This window comes from Daucus carota, chromosome 2 (assembly GCF_001625215.2).
Source record: "Daucus carota subsp. sativus chromosome 2, DH1 v3.0, whole genome shotgun sequence".
In the NCBI taxonomy this organism is placed as follows: domain Eukaryota; kingdom Viridiplantae; phylum Streptophyta; class Magnoliopsida; order Apiales; family Apiaceae; genus Daucus; species Daucus carota.
The window spans coordinates 56466058-56482748 of record NC_030382.2 but is presented as its reverse complement, the minus strand read 5'-3'; the positions used below and the strand labels follow the sequence as shown (position 1 = coordinate 56482748).

General features: G+C 34.3%; 3 protein-coding genes across 3 annotated transcripts; 2 read left to right on the top strand and 1 right to left on the bottom strand.

Moving 5' to 3' along the window:
- The first annotated feature begins 1387 nt into the window (after positions 1 to 1387).
- On the top strand, positions 1388 to 4335 carry LOC108209534 (RNA polymerase I termination factor). Its single transcript, XM_017380491.2, has 2 exons — positions 1388 to 1515; positions 1980 to 4335. The coding sequence occupies exon 2, from the start codon at positions 2016 to 2018 to the stop codon at positions 3975 to 3977; it is 1962 nt and encodes a 653-aa protein (XP_017235980.1). The 5' UTR covers positions 1388 to 1515; positions 1980 to 2015; the 3' UTR covers positions 3978 to 4335.
- Positions 4336 to 8816: 4481 nt separating this feature from the next.
- Positions 8817 to 12695, top strand: LOC108207845 (uncharacterized). Its single transcript, XM_064088384.1, has 3 exons — positions 8817 to 10036; positions 11497 to 11755; positions 12052 to 12695. Exons 1-3 carry the CDS (start codon positions 9105 to 9107, stop codon positions 12268 to 12270), a joined length of 1410 nt encoding a protein of 469 aa, XP_063944454.1. The 5' UTR covers positions 8817 to 9104; the 3' UTR covers positions 12271 to 12695.
- Positions 12696 to 13993: 1298 nt separating this feature from the next.
- Positions 13994 to 16350, bottom strand: LOC108206203 (large ribosomal subunit protein eL43). The gene is made up of 5 exons (XM_017376426.2): positions 16211 to 16350; positions 15490 to 15529; positions 14658 to 14746; positions 14343 to 14425; positions 13994 to 14254 (listed from the first exon to the last, which is right to left on the bottom strand). The coding sequence occupies exons 1-5, from the start codon at positions 16211 to 16213 to the stop codon at positions 14191 to 14193; spliced, it is 279 nt and encodes a 92-aa protein (XP_017231915.1). The 5' UTR covers positions 16214 to 16350; the 3' UTR covers positions 13994 to 14190.
- Positions 16351 to 16691: the final 341 nt, after the last annotated feature.

Sequence of the window (16691 nt, the reverse complement as noted above, 5' to 3'; positions counted from 1 at the left end):
AGAATTGGCCGTTCAGGTAATCAGAATTGCCTGAAGTGTCCTGATCATATCAATGTCGGGCATCTTATATCCTAGTAAGAAATAAGTTGTTTGAATGAAGCTTAGTTCGAAGTGTTTTTATTTTGACACCAGGCATGCTGGCTTTCACGTTCTTATTTTGAGTATTCTTCAGTATTAAGTATTTAACTGGTTTTTAATATTTATTATTTGTAGGAAAAAGTCACTTATTTTCTAAAAAAATTATGTATGTATCTTTTGAGAAATAAATGACTTATTTTTCTGTCTCTTTTTAGAGTATGTTAAGAATTGTAGTGATTTATCCGTTACATATTATTAAACATTTCTAATTTTTTTTGTTTAATAAACATTTCTATTTTTTATGTATATGTAAATTTTACCATTTTTCAAGTTCCATTATTAAAAAGGGCCTTTCATTTATTTCATTACTCCTCTCCAATCAGGATCGTCAAAGTGATTCATGAACGTGTAAGCAGTCTATTCATAGTTTCATACACGAGTCAGAAGCTCGCATACAAGAAGTGTAGTTAGTAGTTACTGCTCCTGGATAGCTGCTGTATCCAAAAATCCAAAAATAAGTAACATTGAGTAAATAAGTATAGGTAAAAAAAGGTTTTTTCTCACGAAATCATAAAACTGTTGTATTTTGAATTATAATACTAATACTAATAAAATAATATTTGTAATTGAGTTTGAGAGTGAAATCAATTAAAACTCTTTACAAAAGTTGTAAAACGATTTTTACTGTCAAAATATATTTTGAGTTAAGAAATGCTTTCAAAACTACTTTTAATTATATAAAACGGGTTTTCACATTTTTTTTTAACGTTTGCTTAATAATATTAAACCGGGCTTAATTTTGGTGCTAAGTTAACCCATAAACGAATCAAATTAAACGAGTATTAAACTATTGGGGTGTTTGGTTCATGGTTAATGAGCCCGGTTAACGGAATCAGAACTTTAATCTCATATCAATTGTTTGAATTAGTTATTTGGTATTATAAAATGGAACCTCAATCTTTTTAGATGGTTCACATTTCTCAACCTTAGTCCAAACACCTAACACCCCCTGTGAAGTACTCCTTCCGTCCCCTTTTACTTGTCCTTTTTAAAAAAATAACGCATCTTAAGAAAATGTTAGGTGGATAATCTTGTTTTCATACATATCCCTAATAAATGTAATGAATTAGATAGAGTTGTGTATATATATATATGCTAGTCAAACATTAGAAGTTGTTATATTTTGGAAAAACATACAAAAAGTTGTTTTGAAAAGAGAAGTGGACAAGTAATGTGAGACAAAAAAATTTTCAAAAGAGACATTTAAAAGGGGATGGAAGGAGTACCTGACGAAAAAATTTATTTCATTTTGATTTTTTTTAATCTTATAATAAGCTACAAGTGCCGCTGCTTATATAAGCGTCTGGTTCTTCCCAAAAAAAAAACCCTAATTTATACCCTAAAATTGCCTTCCTTTCTGCTTCGATTCTCATCAAGGTACTAACTTTTCGTGTTTTCTTCGCTCTCTATGCTCTTCTTTAAGTTAAAATGCAATCAATTTTTTATTTATGCTGTAATTACTTGATTCTTGAGCCATTTTCTGCAGAATGTATGTTCTAGCGTAATTAATCGGCACATTTGTGATTTATTAGGGGGTATTAGAGTATTAAGATGGAATTAGTTAGTTGTATATGAGTAGGATATGTAATCTCATGCGGGTTGGTGGGTGAGTTAGTACTTGTTTGGGTTCGATTTTTTTGATGCGGTTTAGGCTAGGATAGAATGGGAGTTAATATAGGGGGTTATGTGTTGTTTTTTGAGTTAGTGTGGTGTGAAATGTTTGTTTAGAGGCTTATGTCAGTGGGATTCAGTTTTCCGGGGGGATGTTGGTGTTGAATCTCTGTTGGAGCTGTCTTTACTGACTTGTTTGCGTTTTTTTTTTTTTGATGTTTTGGCGGAAGGGAAAAGTGGAGAAGCTGGACAACGGACACGTGAAAATGAGTGTGCGGGTGGGAGAGAGTGATGTGGTTGGGAAGAGTGGGAAGAAGGGTAAGAGAAGAAAGAAGATTGAGAAGGGCGGGGTGGATGAGGTACGTGATGGTCTGGATGTGGAAGAAGGTGGAATTGTAAAGAGTAAGAAGGGGAAGAGAGGTAAGATGGATGTGGTGGAAGAGGTAACTGATCATATGGATGTGGAAGAAGATGGAATTGGAAAGAGTAGGAAAAAGGGGAAGAAAAGTAAGAAGAAAGAGATGGTGGGGGTGGGAGAGGTGATGGATTGTCTGGATGTGGAAGTAGATGGAATTGAAAATAGTAGGAAGAAAGGGAAGAAAATTAAGAATAAAGATATGGATGGGGTGGGAGAGGTAACTGATCGTGTGGATGTGGAAGAAGATGGAATTGGAAAGAGTAGGAAGAAGGGGAAGAAAAGTAAGGAGGAGACGGATGGGGTAGAAGAGATGAATGATCAGACAAATGTGGAGAATGAACAGAACTTGGAAACTAGAGTAGAAAATAAGAAAAAGAAGAAGGGAAAGGAAATGGTTGCTGGCGGGGAATCAATGACTGATACTCAAGATAAAGAATATGTAGTTGAAAAACGGAAGAAGAAGAAGAAGAAAACAAAGACCAGGAAATTCGAGACCTTTGAGAATCAAGATGCATTAAATGAGAAGACTGAAACTGAAGCTAAAGAGAGCAACAGCATTGCTGGGAATGTGGAGAAGAAGAAAAAGAAGCGGAAAAGGACGGTGGAAGAAGATGATGATGATAATGACACAGGAAAGAAGAAAGGTTGCTATAGAGAAGATGTTGGAAATTCTTTACCTGATGACAATGGTATGGTTGCTATAGAGAAGGTTAAGATGAAGAAGAAGAAGAAAAAGCGGCAGAGGAAGAATGAGGAAATAACAGAAATGGACGGGCTTTCAAGTAAGGCAAAAGATAATGAAACCACAAATGTTCCGGGAAAGGAGAAGAAGACCAAGTCAGTAATGAAGGATCCTGAAAATCCTAAATCAAAAGAAAAGAAGAAAGTTAGGTTTTCTAATGATTTAGAGGAAGTTAGGTTTTCTGATGACTTAGAGGTTGTTCCATCTGATAGCCTAGTTCAAGGTAAGAGATTCACACCGGAAGAAGATGAGACTTTGAGAGCAGCTGTTGAAGAGTATATACAATCACATTGCTTAGGTGAAAAAGGTGTGGAAATGGTCATGAAGTGTATATCTCACCGAAAAGTAAGGAACTGTTGGAATGAAATAAGGAAAGCATTACCATATAGGCCTAAATCAGCGATATATTCCCGTGCTCATACATTGTTTGAGAGAGGTGAGACACATGAATGGACTGAAGAAGAAAAAGAAATGCTTCTGGAACAGTATAAAAAGCATGGTAACAATTGGAGTCTGATGGCTAAAGATTTTAAGAGACATAGACTTCAGGTAAAGGATACATATCGTAGAATAAAAATGAAACGAAATAAAGGACATTGGTCCCAAGAAGAATACCAAACCTTGTTTGATCACGTGAATATTGATTTGCGAGCTAAGCTTGATGAAGAGAAGAAATCAAAGCATGGAATGTTACGAGATAATATATGTTGGACTGCAATCAGTGACAAATTGTCAACTAGAGCCGACTCACTTTGCTGTATGAAATGGTACAATCAATTAACATCGCCAATGGTTTCTCAGGGTATATGGGCTGATTCTGATGATTACCGTCTGCTTGATGCACTTTTCAATTTGGATGCATGCTGCATAGAAGATGTAGATTGGGATAATCTGATTGAGCATAGGTCTGGTGATGTATGTAGGAAGCGTTGGGACCAAATGGTGCTTCACATAGGCTTACATGGGGTCAAGTCTTTTGCTGAGCAAGTTGAAGTTCTGGCAAACCGATACCGTCCTGAACTAACCGAAGCACGGGAGGCTTGGGACAGCAAACCTTTGGTCCCATGACATAGCAGACAGTTATATATGCATTCACAGAAAACCTTGAAGTCAATAAGCTAGCTCATACCATAGTTCTGCCATTGGCGTATATTGCAAAGATATGTACGGATGTTCATGTACTCTCAGAGTTGGTATGGAGATTTTTAAACTAATGCATGATTGTGGATGTTACAAGTCATGATGGTAGTCGGAGAAATAGTGGGGAAAGAAAGAGATATATAGCCCTGAAACAGCTTATATTGCAGCTCTTTCTCTTCTTTCTTTTCCCCCTTCTCTTACAAGTTCTTTAGTGACTTTGTTGTTTTTGTAGAAATATATGTAACAATCAGAGTGATTGAAATGATTATGGTCATGATTTTAGTTAGTTTAGGGGCCAAGGAAAGATGGATGCTTTTAAAATGTTGGTTACAAAATTCACACTGAAAACACCCTGAGATGCTATGATGAACTTGAGACATTGACATACTGTAAGAAGACGAAGGGTGGAAGTAGATGATGTTAGAAGTTCATAGTTTACTAGATTAATATATACCTCCTAATCACTCAAGGCCAGTTTTATACTTGGTTGTGATGTCGTCTTGGTACACAATGGCCCTGTTTGGGGGCAAATTTTTTTATATAGTTTAAGGCTTATTTTTAAATTACATAATTTTTTTAGATATGAATGTTAATGAGGTTTTTTAATATTCGTTATTTAACAAAAAAATAAGGGTTTTATTTTAGAAAAAATAAAGTTATACGCACTTTTCTTCATAAATAAACTCTTAAATCTGAAAAATAAGTTTAGCGATGCACAGTCCTCCGAAGGCTGCTGCAAGCCTGCAATATCTGCAATGCTCAACCTCTTGTCATGGTAACACGAATAGCCTTTATGACATCGCAAAGTTAGAAAATCTTCACTCGACTTAAGATCAGTTCATTCTGCAGAAAAATCAAAATTGCCCTGATACACGCTTCTAGCTCAGCCTACTATACACAGTTCTTGATGACTGATACTTCTGCGAATACCACAGAAATTCGACTGAAGAACAGATAACTTAAATAAAACAAGCATGACATGGAAATTTAGTGATTTAGCTATTACAAAAGACTCTTTTCCAAATATCATTGCTGTAAAGGCAAGGCCTGCAGGTGTAAAACTTGATCTGGTTCATTGAACCAATATACAGTTGTTAATCCTAGTTGATTAATCAATCTGTTGACAGTGAAAGAGATTTTAGTGCATAGTCAAATTTGGCATGTATGATTCCATTTCAATCTATTTCACATCTTCCCTCCTCTGCTTTCGTTTTCTTCACCTCATATATTTATCATAAATCATGATACGTGCATAGATGAAATGATTCCATCAATGGTGTATATGCTGCAATGTATATCAATGATACGGGTATATTCACAACTCACAAGATATTGAACAGATACCAACGAATATTCTTACTTTTAATATAAAAAAAAAAAAGCTAATATTTTCCGCGCTTCGTAATTTTTCTTGCTATTCCTTTGTGAGATATTGTCAGTGTTCTAAAAATTTCGAATTAATTTTCAGTTAATTCTTCAAAGAAATTCATTAATGTACTGATTATATTTTAATTTGACAAAAATTTCCGGACATATATTTATCGTCCAAAAAGTATATTTACATACTTGATCAATCATAAAATAAACAGGACTAGTATCTAAACTTTTCCAGATAGATTCCTTCTCACAATTAACTTTGAAAGCTGATGAAGCCCAATCAAGAAATTAAAAGAGACATGATATTAATGGGAAGATTAGATGACTCACAATCATATCCGCTAATCTAAGTTTCTAACAAAACCGAAACTCTTTCGAAAGAGACATATATTAATATTCACACACATGCACCCAAAAAAGTTGATATGCATCTGGAACGGTGATGAAGTTAAATCAATAATGTCAATTCAGGGCTCAAGAAAGGGAAACGAGATTGATGGGGACGAAGATTATGAATATATTGATAAGAACGAGAGGTGTGGGTAATGCAAAGCCGTGAAAAGGAGAGGCTAAGCTGGATAAGAACAAATGAAACACTCCAATCCTCATAGCTTGCTATATTTTTTGGGTCCTGTTCCTTGTCAACCGGTTGCCGGGAACGGTTTATCTAACACACTGTACGGGGGCCACTAGATTTAGATTTCAAGGGCTCAGATCCAATTTTGAGTTTTTAATGCATCCGCGGATATTATCCGCGGAAAGGGGAACTCCCATTCCGCGGATAATATCCGCGGAAAGGAAAATTTCCCTTCCGCGGATATTTATAGCGGATCCCTTGAAAACTCAAATTGGATCTGAGCCCTTGAAATCTAAATCTAATGGCCCCCGTACAGTGTGTTAGATAACCCCTTCCCGGCAACCGGTTGGCAAGGAACAGGACCCATATTTTTTATATGCTTTGTCATAGATGTGCAACTTTCACTTATTTATTAATTCAACTTTGTACTTTTCTCTCCAGTTCGGCTTATAATTTGGGTTTGGGAAATACCATGCTAGATCATATAAAACATTACGATCGCGACAGATTTCGCCCCACTTGCAATATATTATTTATTTATGATTTGGTATTCTCGTTTTCATTTTTAAGAATCCACTTTTGTTCAGGGTACTGAGATTCGCGCTGCATTTCAAGGCGAAATATTTTATATATTAATTGGATGAAATGAATATATTTGTTAGTTAAATATATATTTTTTATGTTATTTATGTATATTGAAAATTATATTTTTATTTATTAAATCATCTAATATAACAATAATAGTCTGTGATAATTAAATATTATTTTAAGATTAAATAGTTAAATATAATATAGAAATAATAATTTGGATCAAATTTAAACCACATGTTTTATTTCAGAGCTTAATATATCAAATAATTTCATACTTTTCAGAAAGTATGATATATTTTTGATAATTTCATAATCTGACATTTAAATTTTTTTAAAAATATATATAAAATAAATGGTATCGCTCCGAGAGAATTTTCAATTATTAAAATATTAAATACTATATTTTGAAAATGAAACGAGACCAGCTAATAACTGAAAACAAATATAATATATAAAAATATGATGTAATCCTTATAAATATATAATCTAATATTGCGTTTGGAATCGAAAAACTGTGCTATCATATGGAGTAAAGCTTATCCAAAAATTCAAATTTGTATCATCAATCCGAATTCTAATACAATTTTAAGATTAATAATATTAATTTTTACTTTAAATAAAAACTGAATTCTACGATTTTGATTGGATTCCGTCCCAGCACCCGGAAATAACATTGAAAAGAGAGATCCATTTGGCAAAACAATAATTTGGTCCTTTTAAATCCATGTTAAATTTCCAAATGTAATTTAAGATAGACTAAAAATAATATATTCATATGTGTTTTATATATTACTTCCTAAGTTTATAATCTGTATATTCGTTTTAAAAATTAAAAATATAAATGAAGATATTTTTTAATTATCAGAAATTACGTATAAAAATTAAAATAATAATTAACGTGAGACGCAAAATAGTCTTATATCTTATATATTTCAATAGAGTAATTTAGAGTGCCAAACTTCTCACAAATTCTGAAAATAGACCATCGTGTTAGAATGATAACTGTAGGTCACTATATTATAAATAAATAAATAAAATGGAGATGATAATATAGATTACACAGACTAGTATTAAAATTGGATAATCCTCTTCGGACATGCCACGTGGATAAGAGTTGATGGTTGATCGTTACTTGCGCCGGGTTTGTGTTGTAAGAACGGCTGTTCCTGATGCTGCCTTTGTCTTAAAGTGAAGATAGGCTGCAACTGTTTTCATTTTTATATTTTCAAGAAGGGGAGAAGCGTCATGGATGATTGAATCCGGCCAACTTCTAGTTTTTTTAGAGCTATCTCCGGACTCCGGAGTATAAATCTGCTAATTATATCATCCTGTTGACATTTATGTTTCATTGACATGTCAGAGAATACGTAAAATTCGAAACATTCAAACTATTCATTCGTCAGAAAAAAATATAAAAAATTATATTTGATAAATTATATTTGTTGAATCAATTTATTTTCTATGTATGATTTTATCTATTCATAGTTATTCATAACCTTATGGAGCACATGTCTTCATTATTAACAAAAATTTTACATTTTGAGAATAGCTGATAATTATAGCTAACAGTACGTTTTACAAAACTCCCTTGGGAGATGCTCAAGATTTTTGTCGGCTAAAAAGTGTTAATTAATTATAAATAAGAAGTTATTTATATGACCAAATTAATTTTCAATTTATGTTGTAAATATATTTTTTATTTATAATTTGTAGGACATAATAATCATAAATATAATAATAAATTATTATAAATCATTATTTAGATTGGTTCTTTATTTGATGAGTTAATAAAAATGTTAGGTTTTGCAACTTTTTAAATACCAAACTTTACATAAATGATATGGATAAGAATATTCTAACTTGTAAATGAGAAGGACTTCTAAATTCTAAATTCTCTAGAACCCGTCGCAATATAATAAATATATTATTTATTATAGTATATATATATATATGATTATTTTTTATAAATCATTTTAAATAATCCTTAATTAAATGATAAATATTTAATTTATATTAATACTGATCACTTGCTTTCATGAAATAAAACTTCTCCTGAAGCTAGACAAATGGGAAATTTTAGTTACAATAATTCACTTAATATAATATTTTTGAGGCATCAGTCAAAACTATGAAATTCAATGTAAAATCATAGATGTATGGCAAATACGTAAATTCAGTGGTCATAACTCATAACTCCTCTCATTCTCATAGCTTAAAAAACCACTTGCATTTACCCCACAAGCCACCATTCCTTCTTTTTCCTTCTCTGCAGAAACCAGAAAATCATCATCAATCTCTGTAAACCAAACCAGCAGCAAACCCAGATTCACACACAACACACACATCATATTTCATCATTCATTATTCATTATTGATGAAAATATTTCACAATATCTTCACAAACTCAAAACACCATCCTACAATCATGCATACAGAAAAGCCTAAAGGCCAAGACACACATATATAAAATATAGAAATCACACACAAAGAAAAGAAAAAACATTTTGTAAATGCATCAGAAGAAATCTGGGATTCATATCTGCAAGGAGCCTCTCACGATTAAAATCCCCCAAGAAATTGTCTACACAAATGAACACAATTTCAAGAACCCTAGTTCAAAAATCAAGAAACCTCTTTTCACAACACCCCATCAAAGACCTAGCTTTTTAATGTCTCAAACACCATCAAATCTCTCTCATTCTCAAAATCCCCACTTGCCCAACACAATAATCTCTCCAAAATCAACATCTCTCTTGTCTTCTTGTTGCTCGTTCTCATTTCTTGAGCCCCTTTTAGCTACAAAGACTAAAGCCTTAAGAATTTCTTTTCTTCTCTTCTTGCCTTCTCTTTACTTCTTCTCATCAAATCAGATTATTTCTATAATTGTTTTCTCAGTTGTTCTTGTGATCACACTCAATCTGTCTGCCCCAAAGTTCCCTTCGATTAGGTTGTTTCTTGCTAGGTCTTTGCCGATAAAGTTTTCAACTTTACCATCAAGAACTCCTCCAAAGGTTAATTCTCCGGTTATATGGTCAATTGGGTCGAAACCCAAGTTGGAGAAGAGGCCAAATACAGGGTCTTGGGTGCAAGTTCATAAGAATGGGGATGTTTATGAGGGTGAATTTTATCGAGGCAAGTGTTCAGGTAGCGGGGTTTATTACTATTATATGAGTGGGAGGTATGAGGGGGATTGGATTGATGAGAAGTATGATGGGCATGGTGTCGAGACTTGGGCGAAAGGGAGCCGGTATAGGGGGCAATATAGGCAGGGGTTGAGGCATGGATTTGGGGTGTATAGGTTTTACACTGGGGATGTTTATGCTGGAGAGTGGTGTAATGGGCAAAGCCATGGGTGTGGAGCTCATACTTGTGAAGATGGGAGTCGGTATGTTGGAGAATTTAAATGGGGCGTTAAGCATGGACTAGGCAGTTACCATTTCAGGTAAAGAAGAATTGCATTTAAAATTGGATGATTATGTTTATGGATGTTTATGTCTTTCTGTCGAACTTATATAGAATAGAGTAAACATATCTACCAACAAGAATCCTCCAAATATATCAGACATACTGATATACCACGGATCTCCTTTTCAACTCTTTGCATCATCAAGTCATTATGTAAGCTTGTTATGAATAGCAACAGAATTTAGGCAGAAACCTTTTTCCCCTCCAGTTCTGAGGGTTGAAGTTAATTTACTGAGACTTTCTGATTTTCTCACATAGGCACCTGGCTTTAATCTATTGATATTTCACAGTATCCAGCCCCTAACTACTAGACTTTCAAATAAGACACACTTAACACACACTTGACCATCTGAGGTATTGTGTCTTTTCCAACAACAGTACACATATATCAAGTTGTGTCAGAAAGTGGAGAGACTGCAGGCACTTATGTTATGAACATAAATGTGTACCTTCGAAAGTAAGTCTGTTATGGGAGAAAAGTGAAATCCAAACGTCTTGATGCTTGCACTATAATCAATCACCATGTCTCGCAAAAGCCATCTGTATGCATAGTAGTGCGTGACCAAATTCCGGAGCGTTGCTAATCACATCCAGAGTAGTAAAATAAAAGAAGATTGGCATCTCAATTGCCATACTGCTGCTTGAGAACCTCAGATGATCATCATTTAGGTATAACCAGTGTTATTTATTTATGGCGTAATTAATTGATCAAGTAATGAGGCGAGGCTTTTTCACCTCAACTTAACGAAGCGCCTTTAAATAAAAGATCACTGCTTAGTGTCGACTAGACCATGGTGAGGTCTAAGAAATTGTTTTATGTGAAGTACTTGAAAATTAAAATTACTAAGGGCATAAACCTGAAATGTTAGCGAGAAGAATAACCTTAAGCATTTGGAGCTACGATCCAAGGCTGACTCAGGGCTGGATCCTCTCTCATTTTCTTAAGCTTCTTCGATAGTTCTATGTATATTACTGTTGCTTTTTCTGTATCTCTCTTTTCTGCGCAAAAATTATCTTCTCTTTTTTATTACTTTCATGTATTAAAATTCATTTAATTTTCTTTTTCTCTGCAATTTTGCACATAACTTAATTAACATTTTCTCCTGGATATTGTATTTCTGGGCATATAATAATCACTGTATTATACTTTATGACTCGGCATTTTAGTTGTCTATATATGCATATTTGTAAACTTAAATGAGTTTTCTTTATAAGACACGCCTCAACTCTCGATTAATCGATAGAAGGCCCTTGGTGCCTCGCCTTTTGCGTGTAGCATAGTTATATTCTAGGTCAGAGTTGGCTGAAGGCATAGTGAACTACTGTTTTTGTTTTGCGACTATACTACTATAATCTGGTCCTTAATTTTTATGGTCCTTCAGAGTAGTTTGTTCTTTTTGTATATCACTTGTAAGAATATTGTTGTATGATATGCAGAAATGGGGATGTATACGCTGGAGAATATTTCGCAGACAAAATGCATGGTTTTGGTGTTTACAGTTTTGCACATGGACATCGATATGAGGGGGCTTGGCACGAGGGAAGAAGGCAAGGGCTTGGTTTGTACACTTTCAGAAATGGGGAGACACAATCAGGTCACTGGGAGAATGGAGTTCTCAATGTTTCTAGCACTCCAGGTTCTCCTCCTGGATCTCCTTTCGCTGTTAGTGCTTCCAGAGTTCTTAATGCAGTTAAGGTAATATCATAGTATCACTAAATAGTAATATATTACTCCTTTCATTTCCCCATTTCTACCCTTAAGTATCTGAAGGAAACGAGTTGTTACAAGGTGGTGGAGGGTTTGGGGGAGGGGGTGGATATTGATGTAGACATGTAGTTCTTGCTCCTTGTTAATTAACTAGGATCATGTATGCACTATTAGCCTTGGTGTGTTTACCTCTAAATTTATCTAATATAAAGATTCACACTGTACCTAACCTTTAATTAGGAGAATTGCTACTAAACTGTTTGATCTGGTGTTATACCTATCAGGAAGCAAGACTTGCTGCTGAGAGAGCAGCTACTGCCTCAAAGGTTGAGGATAAAGTAAACAAAGCTGTTGCAGCAGCCAACAGAGCAGCCACTGCAGCAAGAGTAGCAGCTGTAAGGGCCGTTCAAAACCAAATACACCAACAGAACAGTGACGAAAATATTCCACTGAGAATCATACAAGAAGATGGTGATAGTAGAAGACAGAAATATGCTGTCTAATATCATATGATCCGTTTCCATATTGACCTTGTTTTCCAAACTTCAAAGATCTTGGGACAAAAAAAAATGGAGTGGCTTTGGGTTAAACCCCTATTTTGTTTTTGTCGATGAAGAGTTGTTGCCAGTGGAAGGTGCAAACTTGGAACCATAATTGGCAGAAAGCTGATTGTGGAGCAAGATGGTGTTCCTTCATTTTCCGGCTTAGATAATATCCGCAAGGGTGGTGAAGTTTGATGAGTGAAGTGCTTTGGAATAGGCATGGTATTGTATATTTATCCTTTCTCCTGAATGTTGTGTATGTATATGTATTTGTGTAATTGTAATGGTATTACTCGTACCACCAGGAAATGAAAAGAAGATAAAAAAAAGAGCAACCTTAGATATGTATATTTATTATGTCTAAATGAAGCCATCTTTTGCCTCCATTTTACTAGTTGCCTAATATATGCATCCATTTTATGGAGTAGCCTGCATTTTCTTTTTTAGTAGTACCGCTCGTTCTACAGCAGATTAAGATACAAGTGCAAAAGATGAAGGCAGTTACGCCTTCCAACTTACTTGCAGGGTATTCCAACTTACTTGCAGGGTATTCGTGTCTTTTTTTACATATATCTCATATCTGAAGTTTGTAGTTTATAGACAACCCAGCCAAGTGTTGCATAGGGAATTCCTTGTGTCTCTATCTGGCATTTGGCAACAGAAGCTTCTCTAGGTTTTAGCCGGGTAGTCACTGGTCAGGAATTCGGTTAGAGTGAAGAGCCTTCATATGAGCCATAAGTCATATATAGATTGCCATTTTTTCTAGCTTCAAATTTTTTATGTAGTTGTACTCGCTCTTTTCCTTTGGTATTTCTTAAGCTATACTATTATTTTTCAAAGTAAAAGCTCATTCATTTGACTTCAGATCCAGTTATAAAACCAGATAGTAACTCAGTTGAAACGGACTCCGTACTGAAGCGACGACCAGGATATAATTTAGGAGTAGTGCTAGGTGCACATAATTATGTACAGAAAATTTGTACATACCAAGCATTTTCCATAATTTAGAGGCCCTAGCAAAACTATGAGCCACTGCATAAGTTGATCGCTTGACAACAAAAAACACAGATAAGTCTTCAACTCAGCAAGCAAGTTTTGGCAGTCGTGTATAACGAGACCAAGTGTTGAGATCAGATCGGACACGAATTTGACCCACAAATTATGAGTTCGGATCGGAGTTTTTGAAATTTAGGATAACTGGTTTGAGTTCAGATTGGAGTTTTTGTCAGCTGGGATAGGAGTTTTTGAAGTGTAAGATAATTGGTTTAGGATAATTTCAGATTGACAAAAATCAAAACGGGTCATTTTGGGTCAAATTCGGGTGACCCAAAGGTGTATATATATGATATAAGTATATAACTGTTATATTTTTATAAAATTACAAATCTTGTAAATTGATTTTCTATACTAATTTTGAATAATAAATATATTTTTAATAAGCCAAAATGGCCAACACATTACACCAAATAAGCCTTTCCGATCATTATTCAGCGCTTTGAACTCAATACAGTGATACACCAGTCCAAGAAGGTACTATCTACTGGAGTTGGCTCTATTCCAACATACTTGTACTACCTAATATAACCTCTCTTATGAAATTTACTGCAATTCATATCCCACTGACTTCGATATATTAAATTTGCAAGAGTAACAGTAGTGCAAAATTAAACTTAGAGCTTGCAAAAACACAAAACAATATTGGTTGAAGATACCATTTTTTAGCAAAAAAGAAAACATTGTCTTGATTTCAAAATTAATATTATCACTCAATCATCTAAATAACTGGATCTGCAAACAAATTTGCTAATGAAAATAACCATGTCTGCATAAAAGACTTGATAGAAAGGCATCAACAGAGACGTTATGCTAGCACAACTATCTTCAACTCTCAGTTTGCTCCCTCAGCCTTCTAATTGTGCTCCGAACTGTAACAGCAGCAGCAGTGCTGTATGCAGAAAAATGAGAAAATTTAGAACAATCTCAACTTGCATGCAAGAAATTCAAAATACATAAAAAATCAATGGGATTATTACTTTAGAGTGTATGCACCACCCGCTTTGACTTTGCCACAGTCCTTGCAACCCCATATTCCAACTGCCTTTCTCTTCACTGCATACTGCAGTTTATTACAAACCAAGTCAAAACCCATGCCATAATTTGAAAAATATGTAAAATTGCCAGAGCATAAGAATTTTTACATATACATAATACCACCCTTTTCTAGATAGTGATTGATAGGTTAATAAACAACAGTCTACACAGGACACAAATCATAAAAACAACTTCCACAACTCTTGTATGCACAAAAAAATTAAAATAAAATATCAGTTTGTACAAGTATACAATACCTTTCCACAAAATTCACAGAAGTATCTGCTATGTTGAGATACTTCCATCTTTTTGATCTGCTTTCGCAGACTGGCACCATAACGTGTACCTGTAAGCAACGAAAATGGCAGAAAATTAATAAACTACCAGCAAAAGAAACATTAGTTTGTAAGTGTAAGAGCAAGTCCAATGCAATGTTATAAGTGGTGCCATTTCTATAATTTGAAATCAAATGCTAAAAATCTCAACTCCAATGGGGTTCTATACTTGGATGCAAATATGCATATATGCATCCTTGGTTCTAAATTTGAAACCAAGGATGCATTTATGCATCCATGCCACATCATCAACTAACTATAATTGGTATGTCTAGTGGTGAACTTTAAACAAAGTTTAGGAGAGAGGGACTAAAGTTACTTAATTTTGGAATTATTTGGATGCAAAATGCATCTAGCATTGGAGTTGAAGTTCCATTTTAGCAACAAAAAACACTTTTTGGTGCTAAATTATAACAATAGCTATAGCTATTTTGCATCTTGCATTGGACTTGCTCTAATGAAGCATCAACATTGGAAAAATACATCTCAAACTACCAGCAGCTTATAGTAGTTCAAAAAGTTGTTATTACAAATTGCCTCGATTATTTTGATAAAAAGTATAATCCAACAGCATTACTCAATAGAAACACTTACTCCAACAAACATTACACAGTCTACACAACAATAAAGATATTGCCATAATAGCCATAATGCCATTTTAATAATCAAATTAACTCAAGCTCAAAGCATATTCAACACGAGAAATTAAAACACATCAACTCACAGAAGCCATAGGTTGAAACTTGTTACTTACCATACTTGCCAACAATACCAGCCTTCTTTGTCCTCTTGGTCTGAAAGACAGCAACCGTATTAGCACTTAGCATACACTAAAAGATACATAAAATACTACACAAAATGTCGGATGGAGAAAACTATGTATCATGACACAGTAAGATCTCCAAGACATTACGTTCCTTCTTCCTTCAACTATAGCCGTAAATATTAACATTCACGAACCCAATATATTTAACAAGTTATACCAAAGAACATACATGTATCAACAATCACTACTAGTACGAAAAGTCGAAAACACAACAGGTAAATGAATTCATTATTCAATAGCTTGCATCAGCTATTCCACAGAAGAAATCACCTCGAGATATATAGACCGGATATTGAAATTGTAACATGAAGCAACTACGCTACCCCGACATACGATAAACCAAAACTTGATTATACATAATCCCAGTAGACAGGTTTCTATTAAGTTTCGAGGTAGTAATTGAAAAGGGTCATTATAATCTTGAATTTAATTCAGTAAATTGGTTGCCAGGTATTCTCATCTCAGACACTTGGGATCTTTAAAATAATTAGCTAGCATAAGGTGAGTTAATAATTATAATCAATCATGAACATAATATGATAATTAGCTGCTGCACCAAATCATGTGAAACGAATCTTGAATTTCATACAAAGCGTCAAATGTTAATCATAGAGATACAGAGGGAGAGAGGGAGGGGGAGAGAGAGTACCATCTTGGCTGAATTGCGAGAAAGGAGCGCCGGAAATGAAAAAGAACGAGGCGGCTGCTGCTGATATGCAGAAGACTAGAAAAACCCTAGGTTGTGTTCCTCTTTATCATTTTAAAGGCCCTGGGAAGATTGGGCCGGGTTGGATTTTAGTTGGGCCTATTTAGAATTACTAATAATATGATGGCAGGTGGGGGCCTTTTTGTTTTTCTCTTCTCTTAAAACCGGGAATCATTCATTACTGAGGTATTTTTTTTATTTGTCCGGAGTTGAGTTGCAAAAATTTAAATTACTGAGGTATAATTTAAATACTGGGAATCATTTGTTAGAAAACAAACTAATGCTTTGCACAAATATAATCAGAGAACAAACTCATCAATCATTTAATTAAAGAAGCTTTGGCTTATATAAAAGCCTTACAACTAACTTTAACTGACTACACTAACTCTAACTGCAACTAACAGATAAAGACTAGGTGATCATC